Source organism: Aspergillus pseudotamarii, assembly GCF_009193445.1.
Source record: "Aspergillus pseudotamarii strain CBS 117625 unplaced genomic scaffold BDV38scaffold_137, whole genome shotgun sequence".
Classification (NCBI taxonomy): Eukaryota; Fungi; Ascomycota; class Eurotiomycetes; order Eurotiales; family Aspergillaceae; genus Aspergillus; species Aspergillus pseudotamarii.
In genome coordinates, this window is record NW_022475151.1 from 19,642 (window position 1) to 42,781 (window position 23,140).

General features: G+C 48.3%; 10 protein-coding genes across 10 annotated transcripts; 6 read left to right on the forward strand and 4 right to left on the reverse strand.

Annotated features, from left to right (window-relative positions):
* Positions 1 to 1,202: 1,202 nt before the first annotated feature.
* BDV38DRAFT_39111 (prephenate dehydrogenase (NADP(+))) lies at positions 1,203 to 3,312 on the reverse strand. Its single transcript, XM_032063269.1, has 6 exons — positions 2,953 to 3,312; positions 2,791 to 2,902; positions 2,583 to 2,731; positions 1,930 to 2,529; positions 1,730 to 1,861; positions 1,203 to 1,619 (listed from the first exon to the last, which is right to left on the reverse strand). Exons 1-6 carry the CDS (start codon positions 3,088 to 3,090, stop codon positions 1,467 to 1,469), a joined length of 1,284 nt encoding a protein of 427 aa, XP_031906971.1. The 5' UTR covers positions 3,091 to 3,312; the 3' UTR covers positions 1,203 to 1,466.
* A 549-nt stretch (positions 3,313 to 3,861) lies between these two features.
* Positions 3,862 to 4,868, forward strand: BDV38DRAFT_265924 (40S ribosomal protein uS11). Its single transcript, XM_032056403.1, has 4 exons — positions 3,862 to 4,006; positions 4,067 to 4,139; positions 4,264 to 4,424; positions 4,483 to 4,868. Exons 1-4 carry the CDS (start codon positions 3,940 to 3,942, stop codon positions 4,632 to 4,634), a joined length of 453 nt encoding a protein of 150 aa, XP_031906972.1. The 5' UTR covers positions 3,862 to 3,939; the 3' UTR covers positions 4,635 to 4,868.
* Positions 4,869 to 5,063: 195 nt separating this feature from the next.
* BDV38DRAFT_290958 (AAR2 splicing factor family protein) lies at positions 5,064 to 6,758 on the forward strand (the record flags this gene model as incomplete). The annotated part of the gene is made up of 1 exon (XM_032061611.1): positions 5,064 to 6,758. The coding sequence occupies exon 1, from the start codon at positions 5,388 to 5,390 to the stop codon at positions 6,756 to 6,758; it is 1,371 nt and encodes a 456-aa protein (XP_031906973.1). The 5' UTR covers positions 5,064 to 5,387.
* Positions 6,759 to 6,801: 43 nt separating this feature from the next.
* Positions 6,802 to 8,493, reverse strand: BDV38DRAFT_265926 (branched-chain amino acid aminotransferase, cytosolic). Its single transcript, XM_032056404.1, has 2 exons — positions 7,900 to 8,493; positions 6,802 to 7,846 (listed from the first exon to the last, which is right to left on the reverse strand). Exons 1-2 carry the CDS (start codon positions 8,312 to 8,314, stop codon positions 7,002 to 7,004), a joined length of 1,260 nt encoding a protein of 419 aa, XP_031906974.1. The 5' UTR covers positions 8,315 to 8,493; the 3' UTR covers positions 6,802 to 7,001.
* Positions 8,494 to 9,616: 1,123 nt separating this feature from the next.
* BDV38DRAFT_39162 (uncharacterized protein) lies at positions 9,617 to 13,265 on the reverse strand. The gene has a single exon (XM_032063270.1). It carries the CDS (start codon positions 12,963 to 12,965, stop codon positions 10,182 to 10,184), a length of 2,784 nt encoding a protein of 927 aa, XP_031906975.1. The 5' UTR covers positions 12,966 to 13,265; the 3' UTR covers positions 9,617 to 10,181.
* A 1,234-nt stretch (positions 13,266 to 14,499) lies between these two features.
* BDV38DRAFT_276404 (FAD-dependent oxidoreductase) lies at positions 14,500 to 15,834 on the forward strand (the record flags this gene model as incomplete). The annotated part of the gene is made up of 2 exons (XM_032058210.1): positions 14,500 to 14,520; positions 14,569 to 15,834. The coding sequence occupies 2 exons, from the start codon at positions 14,500 to 14,502 to the stop codon at positions 15,832 to 15,834; spliced, it is 1,287 nt and encodes a 428-aa protein (XP_031906976.1).
* A 652-nt stretch (positions 15,835 to 16,486) lies between these two features.
* Positions 16,487 to 17,049, forward strand: BDV38DRAFT_265930 (uncharacterized protein). The gene is made up of 3 exons (XM_032056405.1): positions 16,487 to 16,643; positions 16,699 to 16,827; positions 16,896 to 17,049. The coding sequence occupies exons 1-3, from the start codon at positions 16,554 to 16,556 to the stop codon at positions 17,001 to 17,003; spliced, it is 327 nt and encodes a 108-aa protein (XP_031906977.1). The 5' UTR covers positions 16,487 to 16,553; the 3' UTR covers positions 17,004 to 17,049.
* Positions 17,050 to 17,344: 295 nt separating this feature from the next.
* Positions 17,345 to 20,145, reverse strand: BDV38DRAFT_265932 (major facilitator superfamily domain-containing protein). Its single transcript, XM_032056406.1, has 10 exons — positions 19,405 to 20,145; positions 19,217 to 19,353; positions 19,083 to 19,165; positions 18,926 to 19,023; positions 18,756 to 18,876; positions 18,314 to 18,707; positions 18,132 to 18,262; positions 17,743 to 18,076; positions 17,584 to 17,689; positions 17,345 to 17,535 (listed from the first exon to the last, which is right to left on the reverse strand). The coding sequence occupies exons 1-10, from the start codon at positions 19,526 to 19,528 to the stop codon at positions 17,465 to 17,467; spliced, it is 1,599 nt and encodes a 532-aa protein (XP_031906978.1). The 5' UTR covers positions 19,529 to 20,145; the 3' UTR covers positions 17,345 to 17,464.
* A 376-nt stretch (positions 20,146 to 20,521) lies between these two features.
* BDV38DRAFT_290966 (NAD(P)-dependent oxidoreductase) lies at positions 20,522 to 21,735 on the forward strand (the record flags this gene model as incomplete). The annotated part of the gene is made up of 5 exons (XM_032061612.1): positions 20,522 to 20,783; positions 20,833 to 20,989; positions 21,045 to 21,216; positions 21,268 to 21,437; positions 21,491 to 21,735. The coding sequence occupies exons 1-5, from the start codon at positions 20,610 to 20,612 to the stop codon at positions 21,733 to 21,735; spliced, it is 918 nt and encodes a 305-aa protein (XP_031906979.1). The 5' UTR covers positions 20,522 to 20,609.
* A 600-nt stretch (positions 21,736 to 22,335) lies between these two features.
* Positions 22,336 to 22,779, forward strand: BDV38DRAFT_289203 (uncharacterized protein; the record flags this gene model as incomplete). Its single annotated transcript, XM_032061195.1, has 1 exon — positions 22,336 to 22,779. One exon carries the CDS (start codon positions 22,336 to 22,338, stop codon positions 22,777 to 22,779), a length of 444 nt encoding a protein of 147 aa, XP_031906980.1.
* Between the last annotated feature and the right edge of the window lie 361 nt (positions 22,780 to 23,140).

Sequence of the window (23,140 nt, forward strand, 5' to 3'; positions counted from 1 at the left end):
AGCTGCCTTGGTTGCCAAAGTGCGATTCTATATTTTGTCAATAGACGAAAAGCTGGGTATACGTCGCTATTTATTTAGGGATTTACTTCAGCGATATCCGATTCGTAATCTCAGCCTGAGGTGATGCCATAAGCACATTCCTGGTTTTAGACCCGAGATACCTATAGAGTTACTCACAAATATTTCTTGAATTACCCTAGCTACCAAACCATCTACCAGGCCAGGGAGAACACAAGTAATTACATATTCTCTTGAATTGCACTAGCGCCATTTGGCTATAATAATCATTGAATTGATAGACTGGGCTAACATACACCGTCTTCAATAACAGAGTGTAACTTCATGGGTTATCACAACACACAACCTATGATTCCAAAAAAGTATATGCCCATTGTACAAATTTTGGCGAGGATATTACGTTATAAACACATGTATAAGGCTAGCAAGTATAACGTATATCGTATATTGAGCACAAAATTCCTTGCAACTACTTCCCTCCCGAAAAATAAATGGGGTATAATTTGCTATACCTCTATCGATTCCTAGCTTTGTCTATGTTCTATTGACGATAAAAACAGGTTGCCAATGATTATTGTAATTTCAGATAGTATACAGTGTCACCTCCCTGTGGAACGAATATTGAGACGAGTTCTTACTTCATACACCGCGGTTGTCGCGCAGTGCTTCTCACACCGACAAAAGCCCTAACAGCGGCATCATATGTCGAGAACTTTGAAGAGAGTTAAACCCGGTATCACCCATCTACCTGTACCCATTTACAAGGTTGCCAAGATCTGACTCTCTTCCAGCACCAATGGCAGGTGCTTCACCAGCGACTCTGATATCCTCCGGCGACAACTCAACACTAGACACTCGAGTCACGTTTGCATGTTGAGGTAACACGGCTTGTGTGTGAGATGCTCCATTGTATTACCACTTCTGTAGTTGTGTTGCTGGAATTGATTGCTTTGGTATCTTTTCTTCTAGCCCCGGAGATTGTGGATGTGCAAGGGTAGGATTTCCTGATGGCAGTCTTGATTCACTCGTCAAAGCACGTGAATTGGAGTTTTCGCGAGTGTTAGGCACACATTGTATGTTTAAAATGCATATTGGGCAACTTGATGTCTTGTTTTACCAGTAGTTTTAGGACATCAAGCTCAAGATGATGATGAAAACTCGTGACTAACGGCCTCGTGTCTATGGGGTATACGCTACCTGGTAAGAGAATTTGCAATACAAACTTTTGTTGGAAACTCGTAAAATTTTACTTAATTCCAGTATCATATAGATAGTTGTCAATAGTTGTAGCTTGACAAGCTCAGCAATATGTGTGAGCAGAGCACCGGAATTATGCCTTCATCCTAGGCCTAGAATGTTGATCTCGTGGTGATTCTCATTCGTCCCTTTCCCGCCCTTGGCTGCTGTTGTATCATAATAATTTTGTCGTTATCTTTCCTTCTTCAGGTTTAGTTGCTCTTCGTCTTCTCAAGGATAGTCTTCATCATTTCATTGCCCAGAGTGACGGCATCGGGGAAACGAGGAGCGAAGTATCCCTGGATACGCTCAAACCGATCGCGGTAGGATTCGAAATCGCCAAATGAAACACAATCTGACCATGCCTGTATTATTCGCAATCATGTCAGTGCTTTGTGAGGGAAAGCATGTATATTACATGATAGAAAAGATCGAGCATCGCGCCGTGGCGCAAAGGCGAATAAACGTCACTTACCCGAGCTGCAAATGTAAATTCCAAATCGTCAGAGCGGAATGTCTTATCATCAACGGCAGTATCCAATGCCTCCTCAAGCAGATCAGGATTACGGAAGAGGTACTCTGTGACTCCCAGCCAAAGACGGAAGAGCTACATAAGTATTGCAGCGGTCAGCGAATTATCCATGCATGCATTGAATGATATATATTGGTACTCACAGGCGTAGAGCAAATCATATGGTCATAAGGGACAATTCCAAGCTTTGACCAACAATCCACGATAGCGAGCAAACTAAGGTGACTGTTAGGAGGCGACGCCTCACGAGGTCCCTTTGAAAGCGAGAATCGGTCAAGAACCTCGTCTTTTAGCAACAGGTCTTGTCCCTCCGTGCCCGCTCTAAAGACAGATGCGCCTGCAGCCTTGACACGCTGCTTAAGCTCCTCTCGGCGACCCTCGATCATCAGTTTGTAAAGGTCCGTCACTGATTCAGCATACTGTCTGATCTGTTTCTTCGCGCTTGGATTGAGAATGGCCAAGCCAGCATAGACGTGCCATTTGTTGGAGTAGATGCGCAAGGTGATATTGATCTTCACGTTCTCGATTCCTCCTACCCAGCGAGATATCTCCCACGGAAACTGTTTATTCGCCTGCCATGCGGTGCCCATGCTCAGGAAAGCCGCATGTGTAACAGCTTGTGTATCTGCAGTGATTCGGTCGTGCATCTCGCCAGTGAGATAGACAAACTTGGATTCGAAGCATGACAAGACAGTTTCGACGAACCGAAGACTCTCGTCCGATGCGCGGTGCTGTATCAAGACCTGAACTAATACGTTATCATTGGTACAAGTCGGTCGCGATCTGCATGTCATACCAGTGGTTGAGCTTTCGGGTTGACGTTAGGACCATGGAGTGAATGGCAGGATACAATCTCTACATCTGAAGGGAGATGCTTGTCGAACGCGGCCAGCTCTGGAGCCTTGCAAGATGTCTGGCCACCGACAATCGCACCGACCTTGGTAGCTGTGTCAACAAGTCAGACACTGCTCGAACATAGGCAGTGGTAATTTGGCTAGACATACATGGGCCATATTCCGCGACTACCTTGTCGATCACTCCGGCCTCTACACTGTATATAATGAAGTCGCTTATTCTTGAAACCAGGTGCCCATTCGGGTAGATAGTGACACCTTTCTATATACGATGAGTCTAGGAACAGCATGAGCTGTGATCGACAGACGTACTTGAGAAGCAAATTCAGATTTCAGGCTCTCAAAACTATCAGGCTTGTCACATGCATTTATCCTTAAATAAATATTTTTGTTAGTAACTAAGGCGGGTCTATGAACTATAGAAGCGATATACTGCAATAACCTTGACATAACAAGTTAGCCCACGATCATGAAAGGTTCAACTTGTAACAGTGGATGAAAAATTTTCTGAATCAGACAAAAAGATATAGGTAGCTGAGATTTTACATCATTGACAGTCTAGCAGTACAACCATAGACCAGAATGGTGATATGGCGCACTACCAGACCATACTCGAGCCAAATGCACTCAAGTCATCATTCAAAACAGGAAGCGCGAAGATTGCTGGGAGAAAGAAAAAGAAAAGGCTGTTCTTACCTATTACGCGAGAACACAGTGCAGAACACTGACAAAGATCGATAAAAAAGCTGGGAGATATTACCTCCACCCTGCCATGCTCAGGCGCTGGGCATACATCTTGCCCATGTCACCCATGCCGATGATACCAATCATGGCATCTTCCTTAGTGAAACCCATCTTGAACTGGTAACACCAAGGTCAATTGTGCACTATGATATGGTAGACTCTGACTATCTTCCAGCCCGAGCAATTAACCTAACATCAATTCGTTGCACTGGTCGCTTCCCTTCTGAAACACAGGAGTGCGTGTGAAGAAAAAGAAATGAGAGCTGTCAGCAAGAAAGAAGAGAATTTAAGCGGAAATCCACCGCTCCGTCGGCCCGACTGTTGTCCGAGACTGCCCCACATCCTCTATTGACTGTCAAGTAAGGTGCTGAAAACGATTAGTGCCTGAGGCCTCGACTCGCTTGATCCCCGCCGAGATTTAACGTTCATCCAATCAGCGTCAACAAACGGACCGTAGGGCACACACCATCCATTTTCCGTATCCAAGTCAACTGAAGGATCCGTTTTCCTTCTTTCTCTTTTCCATATTCCATACCACAGTCCAGCACAACAACAATGGCCCCCAAGCAGAAGACCGCTGCCGCTAAGGAGAACGTCACTCTCGGCCCTCTTGCCGGAGATGGTATGTACAACTTCACAGCCTATAATATATGCGCATAATCTAATAGGAATGGGTTTGCAGGCAAGCTCGTTTTCGGCGTTGCTCGTATCTTCGCCTCCTTCAATGATACCTTCGTCCACGTCACCGATCTGAGGTTCGTCGCATTACTTTTCCTACGATTTTATTCCGTCCATACGAATTTTCCCGTGAAAGATTGATATGCCGGAGATTGAATATGAAATGCAAAAAGAGATAGCGGACTAACACTTCGGTTACAGTGGTCGCGAAACCATCTGCCGTGTTACCGGTGGTATGAAGGTCAAGGCTGACCGTGACGAGTCTTCTCCCTACGCCGCCATGTTGGCTGCTCAGGATGTTGCTGCCCGTTGCAAGGAGCTCGGTATCAACGCTCTCCACATCAAGATCCGTGCTACTGGTGGTATGTAGCGATATTAGATCCCGCGGAAAACGACCACCAGTTGGCTAACCCTTCATAGGTAACGGTACCAAGACCCCCGGTCCCGGTGCTCAGTCCGCCCTCCGTGCTCTTGCCCGTTCCGGCATGAGAATCGGCCGTATCGAGGACGTCACCCCCACTCCCTCCGACTCTACTCGTCGCAAGGGTGGTCGCCGTGGTCGCCGTCTCTAGATATGTGCGAGCGTATCTTCTCCAACTTGTGCAAGTTTCTTGCCTGGCTGGATGGGAGGCTATCAGCAGAGTACTCTGCCTGCGGATGTGGATGGAATAAACGCGAAGAACGGCCTTTATCGCCTGGTCTTCAATTTTTTTCATATCCAGAAAAGTTTCTACTCGGTTTTGGGCAATAGTAGTCTCTGAAATAGCAGCTACGTTTCGTCAATATACCTCGACTGGAACCGTTTACCTTGCTCTGTCCATTTGTAAAAACCTCGTAGTGACGTTTCATAGCTTGTTGACGCAACCTATGACCAATAATAGAAATCGCGACATAGCATTTGTACCCTTATTATGCCCCAGCACGGACATTTTATGTCCTTTGGGTAGTATAAAACGCCGGGAGAACCAAATATTTAGATAAGGACAGCTCCGGAAGCTTATCGATGATCGACGCCGAATTCTTTGAACTCCGCGGTGAAATCGCGGTGAAATTTGTTCAGTGTCTCGGCCCGTTAACTACAATCCTTAACAAATGATCTAACTCACTCCCTACGCGTGATAACTGGGGAAGAACTGCTTACTGAAAAAGCCTAGGGAGGACCACCCCAGTAGCTTGAGAAGAGCATATCACAGTGGCGACAGCTCCGTCACCGCATGTGGTACGAACAGCTCCAAGATTCAGTACAGCTATATATTGCCGATTCAGATCACTTCACTCTTCAAGTATTCGCAACAAATACACGCAGCTCCATTAATACTTAAGCTATGGCTTCCGTGACTCCCTCCCCCACCATCCTCGTACCCCACCTCCCACCGAAGACGTTGGTTGGCATCGACCTTATTACCTTTACATCAACGCCGAATTTCCATGGAATCCGCGATTTACCGACTGGATGGCATTTTCTCTACACAGGAGCAACAGAAAGTTTGTCGTTGAGAAGTGGCGGATGGTTTTACGTCGGCGATATCAGCGCAGCCGGATCCACGAACGAGGGTGCTCTGATCCCAGCTCTGCGAGGGAGCCTGGGACCCGATGTTATCGTATGGAAATGGAATACAGACACCGAGACGCTGGCTCCTCTACGTGTAAGCGATGATGCAGATAAGCAGGAGGCATTGCGCCACAAGGCGAACTTGGCTGCTGTTTGGCAAAGTGGAGGATTATTCCGCTTCCGCAGTCGCGTACCGCCCTCATCTGAGGGTCGGGCTCTGTTGCGGGATGTTGACGATGATGAGAATGAAGAGGAAGGTCGACAATATTGGGAGGGCCTTACGAACCGGCTGTCTCCCAGGCTTCTAAAGCGCATTATTGGGAACCCCGAGATAGATGTCGACGGTCGGCCTTGGTGGATGGTTACTTCAGCGAGTACAGCACAGAAGGATAACGAGAGTATACCCGGTATTCCTGAACCAGGCCAGGATTCTAATAGACTAGCGGATGTCATTGGGGAGCAAGAGAGCGAGTTTTCTTTCCTTCATATCGATCTTAAGAGGACCTGGAGGGAAGGTGCTATTGGACGGGAAAGGACAGAGGCTGCCCAGGACCGGTCGTGGGCGCTAGGGGATCTCATAGAGCAGGTTTCCAATGCAGATCAGGGAAAGAGCGAGATTGACGAGCAGCTTGGGGAGGCACAGATCCTGGGTGAATTACAATTTACCTTCTTGATGGTCTTGACATTGATGAATTTCTCGTGTCTCCAGCAGTGGAAGAGGCTGCTGGGTTTGATACTTACGTGTCAAAGAGCCATAAAAGAGAGAGAGCAGTTCATAAGTAACGTGCTACGATTACTCTTGATACAGCTTCGGCGATGCGATGATATTGAAGGAGGGTTCTTTGATCTCGACGGGGAAGAAGGAGGGGAGTTTTTACGAAAGCTGCTTATGAAATTTAGAACATCACTCTATGAGGTTATCGAGGATGCCGGGACTTTGGTGAAGGAAGATTTTAAGGAACTGGAAACTTGGGTGAAAACTGAATACGATTGGGAGCTCAATCATGGGGCTTTTGTACGGCGAGGCATGCTTCAGCTGGAGGATGGAGAACAGGTTGAAATGGACATGCCTGATGACGAAGACGATGAGATGGGAGAGTATGCCCCTGTTGTGGTAGATCTGGGCGAAGGCAACACCCTGTAGGCTGTGTAAAAATCTATTGGAATATGTTGATAAAAAAAGATTCTCTCAACATTGGCAAAGCTAAATTGAATCGAAGGCAAAGATAGAGAAAAAGAACGCTCAATTGAAATAAATCTATGATCTAAGCAAGGATCTTTGACCCCGTGACATGCAGGTCATTTATCATGTATGTACAATGCAACCAACCCCACCTCCACCTCTCATTATTGTATTCATCAGGTCCATCACAAGTTTAATTCTCCCTTATTTTTCGCTCTCTCCCTCAATGATGTAAGACCATTCGTCATTCTCCTTGCCTTCCTTACCGTACATGATGGCCTCCAACCAAGACTTGATCTGGGCTGCATATCCTCCACGAGCTGCACCAGCTTCCAGCATGTCCATATCGATGTCACCATTCCGGATAAGCTTAACTGGCGTAACGAAGAACTGCCCTATTGTTAACATATGTTTGCTAAGAATCCTTGGTGTAGTGTAACTTACGGCAGTGCCGCAGACGAAAGCTTCGATGATGCGGCCCTCCTTCCAAGCCTGTTCGACCTCGCTAATAGTGAAGTCCCGCTCAACAACCTCAACCGGGGCAAGGGAACCAACAGGCTTTGACAGCTCTGTGCGTGCCAATTGGAGGACACTACGGCGAGTAACACCGGGAAGAATCAACTGGTTTTCCAGGGGTGCGGTGACAAGCTCGATCTTTCCGGTTTCCTTGTTCTCCCAAACAATGAAGAAGTTACTAGCACCGGCCTCGGTTACCTGACGGTCCTGTCCAAACAACCAGAGAATCTGGTCAAAGCCAATGGCTTGAGCTTTACCGTGCGCAACCAACGAGGGACCGTAGTTCGCTCCGAGCTTTGCATAGCCGAAACCACCTGGCCAGGCACGGATAGTATCGGGTGTAGAGGCAAGAAGCTTCAATCCAGGTTTAGTGCCCTCTTCAGGCTTCTTCAACTTGGATGGGTCGGGCCATGGTACGGCGATGATGAATAGGAGGGCTTCCTTGGGAGTCTGGACACCCAGATGAGGGCCGTTACCAATCAATGTGGGACGGAGATAGAGGAAACGACCAGGTTGGTCCTTGGGGAGCCAACCTATAGGTAATTGAGTTAGCTGAGATAACAGTTACTAGCACGGGGTCACATACGGGGTCCATCAATCTGCATCAACTTAGCGATGAGAACCTTCAGCTCCTCATACCGGAAGCTAGGTAAAGAGGCTCTTTGAGCACTCATGAGCAATCTCTCCCCGTTGCAATCCGGCCGGAACAGGCGCAGTTTGCCATCATATCCTCTGTACACCTTCATACCCTCAAAGCATTCGGTGGCATAGTGCAAGCAAGACGCTGTGGGAGGAATGCTAAGATTCTCAAACGGCTTCACCTCAGGGGTTTCCCAGCCATCGGCCACGGTCCACCGGGCAGTGACCATATGGTCAGTACAGTACGAATGGCTCAATTCCTCGGGCGAGCCCGGTTCAGGAACCGGGCGGAGATTTGTCGACCGAGTGATCTTGACCACAGAGGCATCAAGCTCTGCCACAGGGTGTGCAACGGAACCCATGATGGATGTTTGTACGATCGAGTGTCTAGACTAAGACCTGAGGAATGAAGATCTGGCGTGGGTGAGGAGTTATAACCCGTGTGGTGTGTGAGTCACGGAACACTCGTGCGATGTCCTTGGCTGCGAGATCGGGGCAGGTCTCTGAAGTCCGCAGGTTATGGACAATGCGTGATACAAATACTGATTGAAACGGATATATACAGGAGAGAAGAATTCAATACCCTCCAGTGACTTCTCTTAGCTTCTTTTAAGGTTCAATGTCATAGGGCGTAAGAAAAGATTTTTTCCTTGGGCCCGACTCAATGTTCGGAACGTTGCCATCGATATCCGAGCTACCAGAGGACCTTTTTGCCCCCGAGAATGTCTGACAGGAATTGATTGCCATTAACTACTGGGTCCATACAACGAATTGTCGAATGAGACTGTCCTTTTGAGCGCACTTGGTCCCTCCCCGCTATCTTCTGTTCGCTTTTTTATGTGCAGAAAACGCTTTATTACCATATCAATGGCCCCACCGCCTTTGCCCCTCTATCACGAAGCCGATGATAACCGGAGGCGGTGAAAACCCGGATCGTTATCGGTCTGAATCTGTGTCCACCATGAATGATGTGCTTTTGAGTGAGGATGTACAAAGGTAGGGAGGTTGTAGAGAATGTCAAATCGGGAAGTGTAAAATGCTGACACCCAAGAAAGATGCACGGTCAGGCTTCTTCTGCAGGAGCGACATGGGCTGGACATCTAACGCCTTGGCATCATACCATACCGCGAATGGACCACGTAAATTGTGAGCTAGGTACTAATAGATTCCTGGGTGCATTTATGCCGCTCTAATTTAGTTCTAATCCCTCGGTCGCGCGGACCGCTGATACTAACTTAACTCATTATATAGTGTGAGTACCTGCGAAATCGACGCCGAAAATGACCGCCAGTGAGGCCGTTTACAGTGTCATTTCGGCACGGCATTTCAGCGACCTGTTGCTGCTTTAACGGTTCACACACGTGATCTGGCCACTACAATTCTGCACCCATCCCGTGCTGTTAAGCATATATACAGAGTACATTGTGCGGGCTAGGTGGCCTCGTAACCCCGTCCGATCATCCTTCCAAATAACATATGCTTTATTCTACAGGCGTAGCCTGTAATACATAACCTTCACAGGTTGCACTTCCCAAGCCTGAATCTGGTGTAAATATGTTCTAATGGCTGCATACCTCGACTTCAGTTGAAAATAGCGGCTTGGCAGTTGCGTACGAGCCACTGAAGCTCAAGGGGCTGAGCCGTGAGTTCCCCTGTGGCCTGTAGGTTGGTCGGCCTTATTAGGATAGCTGGCTAAGTTCCCTGGTAAGCCATCTCTACTTCTATGCTGTAATGGCCTCCTTCCAGGATCTGTGGGCAAAAGCCAGAGATATGTCTTCTGAACATGTCCCGGGGGGCTCATTGGCTGTTTGCTTTCCTGCTTGATCGTCTCTCTCGTTCCCTTCTACCGCTGTATGCCCAGGAACTACTAAATGGTGAGTTGGCGATCTTGGGCTTGTATACTCTCGGCTATAGCGTGTGCCTGGTTTTTGTTTTGCCAGTGCTTAGCCTAGCCCCGTCGATTACCGACTCTTAACTACGTGTTTACCATATTGACGACTGACGGTACTTCCCCTAACTTGCCTCGATATCGGACGATCCATTACTGTATTACTCTATAGGGCACTTGGCGAGCCCACACCTCGAGGTTTAGCTAACTATAAAAGCCTTAGGTACGATAGGAGAGGAACACAGTTTATGAAACAAGGTCCCAGATCCAGCTCCACAATACCATTCCCCGTAAAAGACAAAAGAAATAGAAAGGAAAATCATACACTATCACCATTTTGTTTAGATGCCTCTGGCATTTAATGCAGCACGGAGAGTCTTCTGGAAGTTGAAGACGTGCTCAGGTCCCAACATGGTGTAGTGAGCACCGCCGACCTCGTGGAAGCGGGGCTCGGAGCGGGTGAAGTCCACCCACTTACTCAGATGCTCGTTGCGCCATTGCTCCTTGGAGGAGGCAACGACTGCAAGCGGGATACAGTAGAAGACATCCATGCTGGCAATGGAGCCCGAGGGGTCATAATCGACGGCCATACTTTGCAGGGCAAATGCGAGAGTAGCCCATTTATTCAGTGCCTCGGGTGAAAGAGCAAGCTCGAACAGACGGTCCTGGTCGGCGTCTTCCATGACCTTAGCCATGGCCTGGTCTCGGGTTGCGCCTTGCAGCTCTGCGGCGAGCTCACGAGCATGTGCCTCGGTCATTAGGTCCAGGAAGTAGGACAGATGGAGGAGACACTCTTTCCAGTCGAGCTGACGCATACGGGTCTTGATGTGAGGGGGGAGGTTGAAGGAGCCCAGGAAGCTGACCTTGTCGCCGTTGCTCTCGAGGACCTTGCCAACCTCGAAGGCAAGCATGGATCCGTACGAGTAGCCGGCCAAGGCATATGGTCCTTCGGGCTGTTTCTGCTTGATAGCGGTGTGGTACGTGGAAACAACCTCAGAAATGGTCTGGAATGGCTGCTCGCTCTTGTTGAAGCCACGAGCCCGGAGAGCGTACACCTTACGGTCGACAATGAACTTGGCCAGGTTCAGGAAGACAAGCACTTCACCGACACCAGGGTGGATGAGCCATAGAGGAGTCTTGTGCCCCTGCGACTGGAGGGTCACGACGGGGTTGTACTTATGAGGAGCCTGGAGGTCGTACAGGGCCTCGGCGAGGTCATGCACGGTAGTGTTAGTCATGAGGGTGATCATGGGTATCTCCTGAGTGAGGTCGAGATGCTCCTCGATGTTCTTCTTCAGCTTGATCAGTTCGACCGAGGTGATTCCCATGTTGAAGACAGGGGTTTTGACGTCAAAGTCGTTCTCAGGCAGTCCGAGGCAGCGGATGAAAATGTCGAGAAGCTGCTGCTCCAACTCGTTCTGGGGGTTCTGGCGGGTGACAGCACGGTATTGCGAGATCGCCTCGTTGTTGATGTCCTCGTAAGAGCTGTACTCGCCCTTCTGGTAGGCAGACTTGATCTTATTACGCGGCAGCTTACCGAGGGCGGACTTCTGCAGCTGAGATTGGTCAAGAGGGAGGACCCGAGCCTTGGATCCAGTCGCCATCATGACGGACTTGGAAATGGCATCTACAGTCTCAACACGAGCGACGATGTCTTCAGGGGTGAAGCTGGGCAGGAAGGTGACGCAGACCTCCTCAGTCTCACATCCGGCGGGGAAGTAGGAGAAGCAGCAGTTGAAGCTGGGGGTCAGACCAGGGATCTTCGCTTCATCCAGGGCGGTTTCAATCTCGTGAGGATTGTATTTGACACCGTTGATAATCAGGGCCTCTTTGGCACGACCCTGCAGAGTGAGGTAGCCGGTCTCATCAATAGAGCCCTTGTCTCCAGTCTTGAACCAACCATCGCTGGAGAAGGACTCCTCGGTTGCAGTGGGGTTGTTGAAATAGCTCTTGAAGACGACAGGGCCGCTGATCTCGAGGTTGCCGACAACGCCAACCGGGACGGTCTCATTGTTGGACCCCTCGGTGATTCTCATCTTGATACCGGGCATACAAGCACCGACAGAGGTGAACTCCAAAGAGCGCTCCTTGTCGTATGTCGGGCACTTGGTGTTGAAAATGGAACCCGCGCATGTCTCAGTCATACCGAAACCAGGCACAATGACATGGGCGGGGGCACCATATTGGGACAGGAGCTGCGAAACGACATCACAGGTCTTGACCACGTTAGCCTCACCTCCAGAGGCGATGTACGTCAGGCAGCTGAGGTCCCAGTTGCGAGGGTTGTTCTGCGCCTCCAGACCGTGAAGGGCAGCACGGAGCTTGGCAAGGAAGAAGTTGGGGGCAAATGTACGAGAGACACGGTGCTTGTCGATGAGGTTGACGTATTGAAGAGGGTCAGCGAGGAAATCAGGGGCTTGGACGTGGATTTGGTCCTTGCGGGCAAAGAGAGCCTGAAGGTGGATCTCGACTATAGCAGCCACATGGTCGAGGCGGATCCAGTTCAGAAAGGAAGTGCCCTCTGGCAGTTCAATAACTGAGTATTTGCCAGTAATGGCTGTGAAAATCTGGTGGTGGGTGAGGCAGACAACCTTGGAGTTGCCGGAGCTGCCGGACGTCAACATCAGCAGGGCGATGTCGGTCGGCTTGGACTTGCGGTTTATGTTGTGGAGCTCATCGGACGTGGCCTTCTCGGCATTGAGAGACCCAATTGAAATGGGGTTAATGTGTTCTTGGTCGGCGAATTCGTGCAATAGTGTCGACGTGGTCAGACAGCTGGGGTTGATGAGGGCTTTGGAGAGATGTTCGAGGTGGTTCAGGCGAATGGCAGGGTTGTTCGACAGAGTAGTGGACATGCAAGGAATACAGCCAGCGAAAAGGGTAGCCCAGAACCAGACAATGGCATCCCAGTGAAGATCAAAATGAAGCAGAATGACAGATCCAGGACGGTATGTCTCACCCCGCGAGCGAAGAGCACAAGAGGCCTTCTGGGCAGCTTCAAGGACCTGTTTGTAGGAGTATACCTTGGGTTGGTCTAGGTTACCCTGGGAATATGTGATGACATTACCACTGCCCTCCTGGGCACTGGCTGCCTCCAAGAGTTGTTGAAGGTTTCCAATCGACATTGCGGGGCAGAAGGGGGAGGGAAAAGACAGAACGGGAGAAGATTGAAGAGGGAAAGGGGATGGAAGCCGTGGAAGCTGTGGAGGGAGTAGAAGGACATTGGGACATCTGGGTTTGTTTATATCCTTTACCAGACGAATGTGAATTCACGCTATCTACTCGGGCTCCGACAAGAGCTGAGGAGCTGACCATGGAGATAGGTCTTAAAAGTCACTATTCTGCGCTAGTAACAAACAAAACCGGTCTGGAACTGTTACTGTCAGTAAGTACTATTTTTCTATCCTATTTTCTGTGGCCATTCAGCATTATTTCAAAGCTATCCAAATCACCGTTATGGGAGATAATACATCAAATCCTGGTGCATAGACCATAGGGCAAGTAGTAATCCCAAGATCCTTTGGTTTAGGGAGCTGACCTTTAACCTCATCCCTTTATTATCTAGGTGTGTATGTGTGTCCTTTTTATTTTTTTTCAACCTACCTCCGTAGATTCATGGCAGAACTGAGCTACAGGCTGAAAAGTTTGTGAAGAATTGGCCCCACAACCTCAGCCGCTTGCTCGAGCGATTCCTGCTGGATCACAATCGATTCGCCAAGCCAGAGGTTCCCTAAGTGGTTTGTGATCAACAGGTCGACGACATGCAGGCAAACCCGTCCAATCATCCACTACGCCTCCTGTCTCTATCTTAAACTCAAGTGGGGTCATATCTTTCCGTTTCAGCTACAGCAAGAATATCTGAATTTGGACCAGGGATTTTCCCGATATGAGGGATATTCTCGCACACTATGGCTCGTGAATAATGAAGATCGTCTCCAGCTAATGCAAACATACATTCGCTACAGCAGCCACAGATTCTTCCTGTGTGATTGCGACAGTGGAGCGAAGCGAAGCAAGCAAGATAGATAAAGGACTGCATAAAAAGGGTCAGTGTTCCAATTAGTCCACTTTTCTAGACTGTTATGCATCAGGAATTGACGTGTCATATACGGTGAACTGTCACTTCTAGTTTATAGTTAGTTAATTCGTTCACGTGTGATCTAGGTAATCTCGGTAAAGCCATCAACTTTAAGCTATTCAAGATAGTTTAGGTGAGGCAGCTGCAATTACTGTATCTAAGAAATCTATGTTAAGTTCAGGCGGATACGAATCTAGGTAATATACCCAATTCAGGCGATGCGGGCAATTCTAGGTCATATTGCAGCTGCGCGCACAGTCAACTTGAGATGGCTGGCTGGTTAGCTTGGTTGATCTTCGAGTGGGCCCTGTCGATTAGATTGTCCATGAACATTGATTCGCTTACAGGTTCGATCGGCCAAGTATTAGTCTAATGAAGGAAATGATATACATGGGATCATCCATTTCGCAACCCTAGTCCTGTAAATAGCAAGGTGCATCCATGGTGCCAACCTTAGTATTTCCACAGAACATTCCTGTGCACATAAAACATTGTCGATCCACACGCATAACAATTCTATCGCAATAATTTTCTCTGTTGGACTCTTCTCTTCTCATCTTCGTTGCAGCCAGAATACAGGCATGGAGGGCAACAACAAGAAGGTTAGTATTTCAACATTCTCTTGGATAAAACACATCTCACAGATCTAGGTTATCATCATTGGTGCGGGCATTTGTGGTCTGGCAACTGCCATCCGTCTTCGAGATCATAACGGCCTCGAACCCGTCATCTATGAAATCCGCGGCCGCGACGCCGGCACTCTGGGAGGTTCTCTGGGTATTCCATGCAATGGACTCCTTCTCCTCAACCGTCTAGGTCTCTGGGACTCGATCTCCGCGCAAGGAGTCGATATTGCCAAAACCGTTATCCACTCTACCTCCGGTGGCATCCTCAAAGAAGTCGATGTCTCGACCGAACCCAAGGAGAAGACCGGATTCGGTTACCACCGCATCAACCGATCGAAGCTGATGGACTGTCTTATGGAAGGCGCGGAGAGATCTCAAATCCCCATCCACTGGGGAAAGCGGCTTGTCTCTATTCACGACAACGCAGACTCTATCACCGTCAACTTCTCCGATGGCACATCTGAAACTGCTTCCCTCCTCCTCGGCTGCGATGGTATCCACTCCACCGTGCGAACCCTTCACGTCGACCCGGGCTTCAAGCCAGAATACTCCGGCATCTCGGCCGTTTCCTCCATAGTCGACGTCCCGAATCCCAACGACAACGAACCATGTCTGCACTCGACTCTCACCCCCCAGGGAATGCTGGCTAGTGCACCCTGCCCCAACAACCAGACCTTCTGGTTCTTCAGCAAACAGGTTCCTCTCCCGTCGCAGGACTCGGAAGACGCCCGCTACGGATGGTCTCTCCACCGTCAAAAAGAAATGACGGAGTTCCGTGAATCCCTCTCGACAGTCCTGGACGGTGTGCACGGCGACTGGGGACAACATCTCCGCCGGCTTGTGAATGCCAGTAAGGACGTGCACTTTTACCCTCACTACCGTCTTCCCCTGGGGGGGAAGTGGTTCAAACCCGGTCCTACCAGGTGTTTACTTCTCGGGGACGCAGCACATGCCATGCAACCACACGCGGGGCAGGGGGTGTCAATCGTCATGGAAGACGTTTTCCTCATCTCTGGATTGCTGAAGAAATTTGAGAACAAGGAGTACGACTCCCTCGAGGCTGTCTTCACCAAGTTCGATGAAATTCGTCGCCCTCGGATAGATAAAATCTCCCTGACAGCACAGCGCAACGGTGCTAAGCGCAAGAATCAGAACCCCTGGGTCGTCTGGGCCAAGGAGTGGGTGGTTTGGGCTATGTCGTATGTGAGCAGTGTTTGGGGTATGTCTGCATCGGGTGTTGATCATGGAGATGTGATTTATGACGTTGAGGATGAATTGAAGAATTGTTAGATGTGGAGGCCTGTTAGGGTTTTCTTTTCTTTCTTTTATTTTTTTTTTTTTACACTCGTAGTTTCAGACGCGAGTAATCAAATCCTGGTCATATCCAAAATTTTATTACGAAGTTATCAAGACCAACACATTGTACATATCTCCATGAGATCGACAGCGCCAACACGACACTGGACGTGCGAGCTACGGGCAGACCTGGTAAAGGCCCATTGAATTCCTTGATTACAACACAAAATGTGACGGGATTTTGAGTGCAGTGTTTCCTTGTGGTAAGCCTTGTATGTACGTATTAGCATTCGATATCAATTTCTGGTTCCAACCCCAGAAAAGAGGGGGTGCATGTCAATGGAGGGGAAAAGATCCCCAAGTGATGACTCCATTTTACACCAGGATCATCACGTCGATTGCATCCTTCCGGCAAGGCATGCAGAGAGCTACTGCATTCTCCTTGCTGCAGGCTCTTCAAGAAGAACGTCCCGGTGCAGTGGGAGACAGAGTGGCGAAATGAAGCCAAACAGTGGCGTCTGCCGTACTGGGACTTTGCCAGATATGCCAATAAGCCAGAGGTGGAGGTACCTGAAGGCGCGGTTGGGGAACTCAGACTTCCCATAGTGCTTGTGAAGCCGAATGTCGAGATTTGTTCTATTTCAAAGGACAAACCAATTGTCGAGACCAAAACTGTGGCAAACCCGTTCTACAAATACACTGCGCCCAAGGTGATGGGTAAACTGGACCGTCCATATAAGATCCAGACGGAGACACGCACAAAAAAGGACGAAAACGGAAACTCAACATCATGGACCATTCCTGTAAGTTTTCAACTTGCGGCAATATCAACGATCTCTCTATCTAACATGGTCGAAGTGGGACAAATGCATCTCAACTACCAAGTATGGCCTTCTAGAGGGTTATCACGTTGACAAATTTGCAGATGAAGACGCCGGTAACCCCAAAGACAACGTGTGGTTTGTGGTGGTCGACAGTCTGGGGCAGGTAAGCTTATATCCAACTATCCAGCACCCCCAACTTAATGATAGATATCGTTACTGACTACTCGACAGCAAGTGAATCTCGAACAACTTGGCTCCCCGATTGAGGTGACGCTGCACCGTGCTGAGAAGGCAACCTTCTTGCATGAGGTCGATGATAACAGCTCGACAGACTATTAGAAGATAGGAGATGGCAAGCAAGTCGTCTATGGTGTGGCTACAACCTCTTTCAATTGAAGGTTTAGTTGATGAGCTTGTATGACATTATTAGTAGAATGTGTCATGTAGTTATCAACTGCCTGTATGCATCTGATGAAGTTAGATTGGCTTGCCGTAGTAGAAAAAATGAATTCTGATAAATTGACTTTTGGTTTAAGATTATGATCGCCAGGGTTTTCCAGTGAACATATCAATGTACGTGCGTACGTTGCATAACATCACATTGGAGAAACATGCTTATAGTTATAAACATACAACCCGAATCTAATGATTCTAAGACCAATTACCTAGTATGAACTTTTCAGAAGTGCCATATGTATTATACCAGTATTAGCAGTTGGCGTTGAGGTTCGCCGTCACAAATTAAATTACAATAATCCTCCAACAAGCATAGTGTACATTACCATCGCATAAACTTACAATTAATCCACCCTTTCCTCCTTGAGGAATACCAAGAAAGGCAAAACGGCCGCAGAAGAGACCAATGCAAATACTGAGACAATGTTAGAGCAGATTCTATTCAGAGAACGGGTGGACTTGCCTGGCAAAAACTGGAAAGCGTTCAGGTAGCTCGACCGGACAATCTGCTCTAAGGGCTCAGATAGCGACTCGGCGAATCTGAGATCGTTGAGGATGCCCTTTATGATCTACTTTAAGATTAGCATATCACTCATGAATTCGGAGGTAGAGACAAACATACCGTCTTCTTATCCGGGATATCCACAGTATGTTGGACAAGGTTGTTCTTGAAAAGTCTCTGGACTAGAGCAGCACCACAAGCAGGCCCGATAATCGTTCCCAGCTGCTGACAGAGATAAAATGTTCCGATGCAGACCGAAAGACATTCTTTTGGCGAGCTGTAACTCATGCCGATGAACAGGGTTGAGAAGAGAATGCCAGGTGCAAATCCGACAACAAATAGGAAGAAGGATTCCCAAATGTTGCAGCCATCGCGCCAGGTGAGGAAAATGAGAAGAAAAGACAAGACTGTTATACCGAGAGAAATAATACTCAGAGTCTTATATCGTCTCATCCTGTGAGTCGTAAGCGAACTAGCCAAGTTTGAAAGGTGATGTTTAGGACGCATACCGTTTAATGACATAGCCAGAGACAACTCCTCCTACTGACACGCCAGCGGCGACTTGCACGTACATCATCGAAGCAACGAAGTCACTCTTTCCTTCGACACGAGTGAAATAGGGGACAACGTTGCTGACGAACTGGATCACAGTCAGTAACGTAGATGGCAAGGTCTGAGTAAGAATTCATACGGCAGTACGACCGGAGAACAACAGGCACTGCATAAGGCAGTAGGCTCCCAGCTCCCGGATCAATAAATGCATCGGGATCAATGGTCTCGTTGCGTAGAAAACTTCGGTCAGGACAAAGATCATGGAAGAAACGACAAAGGCAGCAATCAGACCCCATGTTGGCACCAGCTGATCGTCTTCTTTCGTTCCGAAAGTTTGAAGCACGCAGAGTAAGATAATGATCGTAGCAGAAAGCGTGATGATTCCGGCAAAGTCGATTTCCCGAAGACGCGATCGGCGAGGTTTGCCTGAAGGCTGTTTATCTTTGTCTTCCGTGTGGTTGAGAGAAGCGGGCAGTCCGTACACGGCGACGAGGGTGCAGAAGATGATCAGGGGGATTTGACCCAAGAAGGACCTACAACGGTCAGCATCCATGTTCGTTGCTGCGCAGTACATGTCTTACCATCTCCAGCCGATAGTGTCCGAGAGCAAACCACCGAGGGGCGCTCCAACACTGCGGCCGATGACATTGATCACATTTTCATAACTTCGGTAGACTGCGACTTCACTGGGAGGGACCAAATCTGTATCATGTTAGCGGAAACAATGATGCAGACATTGATGAGAGCGTACCCATGATGATGATAGAAACGAGCGTCACCATTCCAGCACCGCTCAGGCCAGCGAGGACTCTGGCCAGAACAAGCTGTGCCAAGGAGGCACTTGCACCGCTGCATCAGACTGTTAGATTCCGATTCAACTATCTAGGGCATGATGAAGATCATCTTACCAGGCAAAACATCCCAGTGTGAATAAGATATACGAGACGAGCAGAACATTTTTGCGCCCGTACGAATCACTCAACGCACCGTACTATCCGCTGTCAACACCTCTGATCCTGCACCAAAGAGTATATCAACATACCACTGGCAGCGAAATACAGTATCCAAAGTTATACGCAACGAGCAACCAGGAACCTTGGGAAAGGAGATGGAACTGCGACGCGATGGTACTGAAGGTGGACAGAACGAGGGATTCATCAATACTGGCAATGAAGACACCTATTGACATTAATAATTGCTGATACATCCCCATGATTCAGTGGGGAATACCAAAGAATGTCGCATAGATGATAAAGTAATCAGATTGTTTTGTCTTAACTGGTGGATCCGGGAACTGGAGGAGAGGCGATTCTTCATCTGGTGGCATGTCCGGGTTACGCTTGGTGGGAGACATATTGGATAGTGTTCACTGTCGAGATGAATAAATTCCCTTAACCATCAACATCAGAAACATGACGGCTAGTCAAAGGGGAGGAGAGAGAAGAGTCGTCGATATGACGATGTAAGTAAGGGTGAAAAGGCAAACTAGCTGAGCCCGACAGAATCACTCACTCAGCCAATCAATCTCAAATCGCCGCCCCCAATCAGTTCCATTGAGCTGGGTCGATGTATGCATCTGTGCCCAGAGCCGAACAGCTAGGCAGGTAGTGTGTCAATCCGATGCGAACCAGGAAGGCAGATCGTCGCTCTTTTCTGTCGCTCAATGGATCCACTCTTCTCAGCCCATGCATGCTCAGCCGCAGGAAATACAAATTGATTAACTGCGTTGTGACTGGATGATCCCTTCTGCTGGGATCCTCTCGGAGAAAGCCCCGTCGTGTATTCCATCCAGAGAGCATATTATCAACATGGCAGAAATTTTCTGGAGAAATGCCAATATCAAGATGTCATTTACATATAGAGCACATGGGCAACCCCCTGAAGCAGCAAAATGGAGAGCTCTTCACATTCCCACAGAGTCTGGGGAACAGATTCTGTGCTGTGGACGAACACTGATCAGCAAAGATTCACCCATCCGGGCAGACCTTCATTGGCGTTGCTTTCCGCACATTGCGCACTAACCTTTTCATTTAGTCGAGAAGAAAACCCAGCCAGATGGTCGACCCAATAAGATTCTGATTGGCGCTGACAGCTCTACTAGCTTGCTTAATTTGGGTGCTATCGGGATCGGCGTGTGTGGCACTATTGTCACGATGCGTGCACGCACTGGAATAGCGTGGCAATATAAGAAGCTGCGTGTGCATCCATGGCTGGGAACGCACCTCGTCAATCACCACTTGTGATTTTGTTTTGACCTTCTGAATACAGACACATTCTTTAAACAAACTAAACGCAGTCAATATAATCATAAAGTCAATTCAATTATAGCAAGGGGAAATGGCAAACCAGAGAATCCCGCAGTTAGGGTGGGTCGGTAGGTCTTCAGCAGAATGAGCTGAACTTCACCGTACTGATGATGATTAGGACTTGGAAAGATGGGAAATGCCATGGCGAAAAATATGCAAAGGCATCTGGCAGAAACGGGACAAAACCCCCTGCATTTCTGGAACCGAACCGCTTCCAGAGGAGAGCAATTGAAGGGACTTGGGGGAGTTGAGTGCGAGTCAATTGCAGCTGTTGTAAACAGCAGCGATATAATATTCATCTCTGTAGGCTTAAAAACAGTTTTATACTTGTCTGATATACTAACAGAACTAGACAAGTGATGATACTGCTCTTAAAATCATCGTCGACGAGATCCTGGCCGCAGGAAACATTGACCTTAAGATCATTGTGGACACAACAACTGTGCATCCAACCACCAGCCAAGAGGTCTCAGGGAAGGTAGCACAGAAAAATGCTACTTTTATTTCAGGTATGTCCACTCTCATAAGAATCTGGTAACAGGGAAAAGAGACTTATATCGACAGCTCCCGTGTTCGGCTCCAGCCCTATGGCCGAGGACAGAAAGATTTTGATAGTACTAGCTGGTGACCTCTCTGGCATCAAGGAACTGGCACCATATCTCAAAGGCGTGATAGCTCGTGAGACCATCACAGTGTCTGACAAGTCAGAAAAGGCTGCACTCCTGAAGATCATGGGGTAAGCACTTTTACCAGAAGATATTTGAAACTAGAAGCTGACCGAATCCAGCAACTTCATCATCTCCGGATTCACCGAGATTATTGGAGAAGCCCACGTTCTGGCGGAGAAGAGCGATATGGGCAATGAAGCTCTTGAGAATCTACTTGAGCTCCAATTTGGGCCCTTGCCTGGCATGATCTCTAAGCGGTTGACTCAAGGTAATTATATACCGCCGAGAGGTATGTCTATCCAATGAGTAAAGATATACTACAACCAAAGCTGACAATGCTAGGCGAAAATCCCTGGTCCGACCTCAGCCTTGGTCTGAAAGACGTGGGACACAGCATCGACTGTGCAGACAGTGCCGGGACGAGATTAAAGGTCGCTGAGGTCGCGCTGGACCATCTTAAACGTGCCAATACTTATTCCGAGCAGGAGGGTAGGCCCTTGGACTCGTCGGCCATGTATGGCATCATTAGGCAGGATGCAGGATTGGACTTCAAGAATGACTTTGTTAAGAGAAGAGATGCGCAGTAGATGCATCTGTGCTTTGAGATATGATTGGAAAAGGGAAGCATTCATCTTCATTCATGTCAGCTACCTGACCAAATTCAGAGACTTATTGGGCTGAGAAAATGAGTACGACAACGTTGGCTAGCTTTGCAGTTCTCCTCTGTTCTTCTTCTGTGTGTGGTGAAGAGCTAAGATTAAATCGATGAGTTGCCAACAGGCTTACCGGTACTTTTATTTAATGGATCAAATATAGTAGGGTATCTGACGCATATATATATATCAAGCTCAGAAACACCTAAAGAACCCATACAATGTGCCATAAACAAATAGATAACCCACTCAAGCATTGGCTTAGTATACTGTATGGAAAATGATTTGTGAACAAGAACTTGGTGACATTCTCCAAGAATTCACATCAAGATTCGAGTCAAGATATCGAAATATCTCCGGGTGGTCGCTCAGTAACTCCGACACCCGAGTAACCGGTGCCTGATCGACCAATAACGTCATGCGGAACCATATGACTAAAGGCTGATCGATAATCAAATCCGCAAGAAACTCATTCACGTAGCATTTGATTTCTATAGACTCAACCTTGCCCTCTGAAAACCTTGGGCCCTGAAAATGTCTCGCTCGATGCTATCGTCTGCTGCTCGCCAGCTATGGCGGCAGCGCTCCCCTCGCACAGGAGTTCCTGCCTTCCCATCAGCAAAACCTCGTTCGAGCATCTCCGCATCGTTGAGCGATTCTATCCCCCGCCGGTTGATATCCTACGCCATCTGCGAGTCGAAGGCAAACAGAATCATTTCCCCACGGAGGTCCCTCCCCGCATTCGTGCGTCTCCAACAGCGTTGCGCTTTTTCGTCCACATCCATCAGACCCGCCACCAAGGTCTTACAGAACCCGAGAACCGGCGAAGATGGCAATCCACTGACGATTGAAATCTCGCCCCGCGCTGCAGAAGTACGTTCATATCGTTGTTCATCCGTTACATCTTGTGTTACTTTTAAGTGTGGCGTGACTCGGTACAAGAAGGTTGTGCTGGACGGGAGTAGCTCCTGGTCATGACAATTGATCCTGGAGTTTTGCGACTGGGTGTACTCAGTGTTTTGGCGCTAAAACTCCTAATCTTACATTTGATAAGCACATACGACCATAGGGTGTGGAAAACAGGGCTTCCCGTCCGCTCAGCCGTACTTAAGCCACACGCCGGGAGGTTAGTAGTTGGGTGGGTGACCACCAGCGAATCCCTCCTGTTGTATGTTTTTTTTCCCCCTTGGTTTTTTTTTTTTTTTCATCTCTCTCTCCTTTTCCTTTGGCATTTTGAATTGTCCATGAGGATTGTTCATAATAGTGTATATGGGTACTAATTGATTTCCCCAGCGTCTACGCGAAGTCACCGATCCAACATCGTCTCCATCTGTCCTCA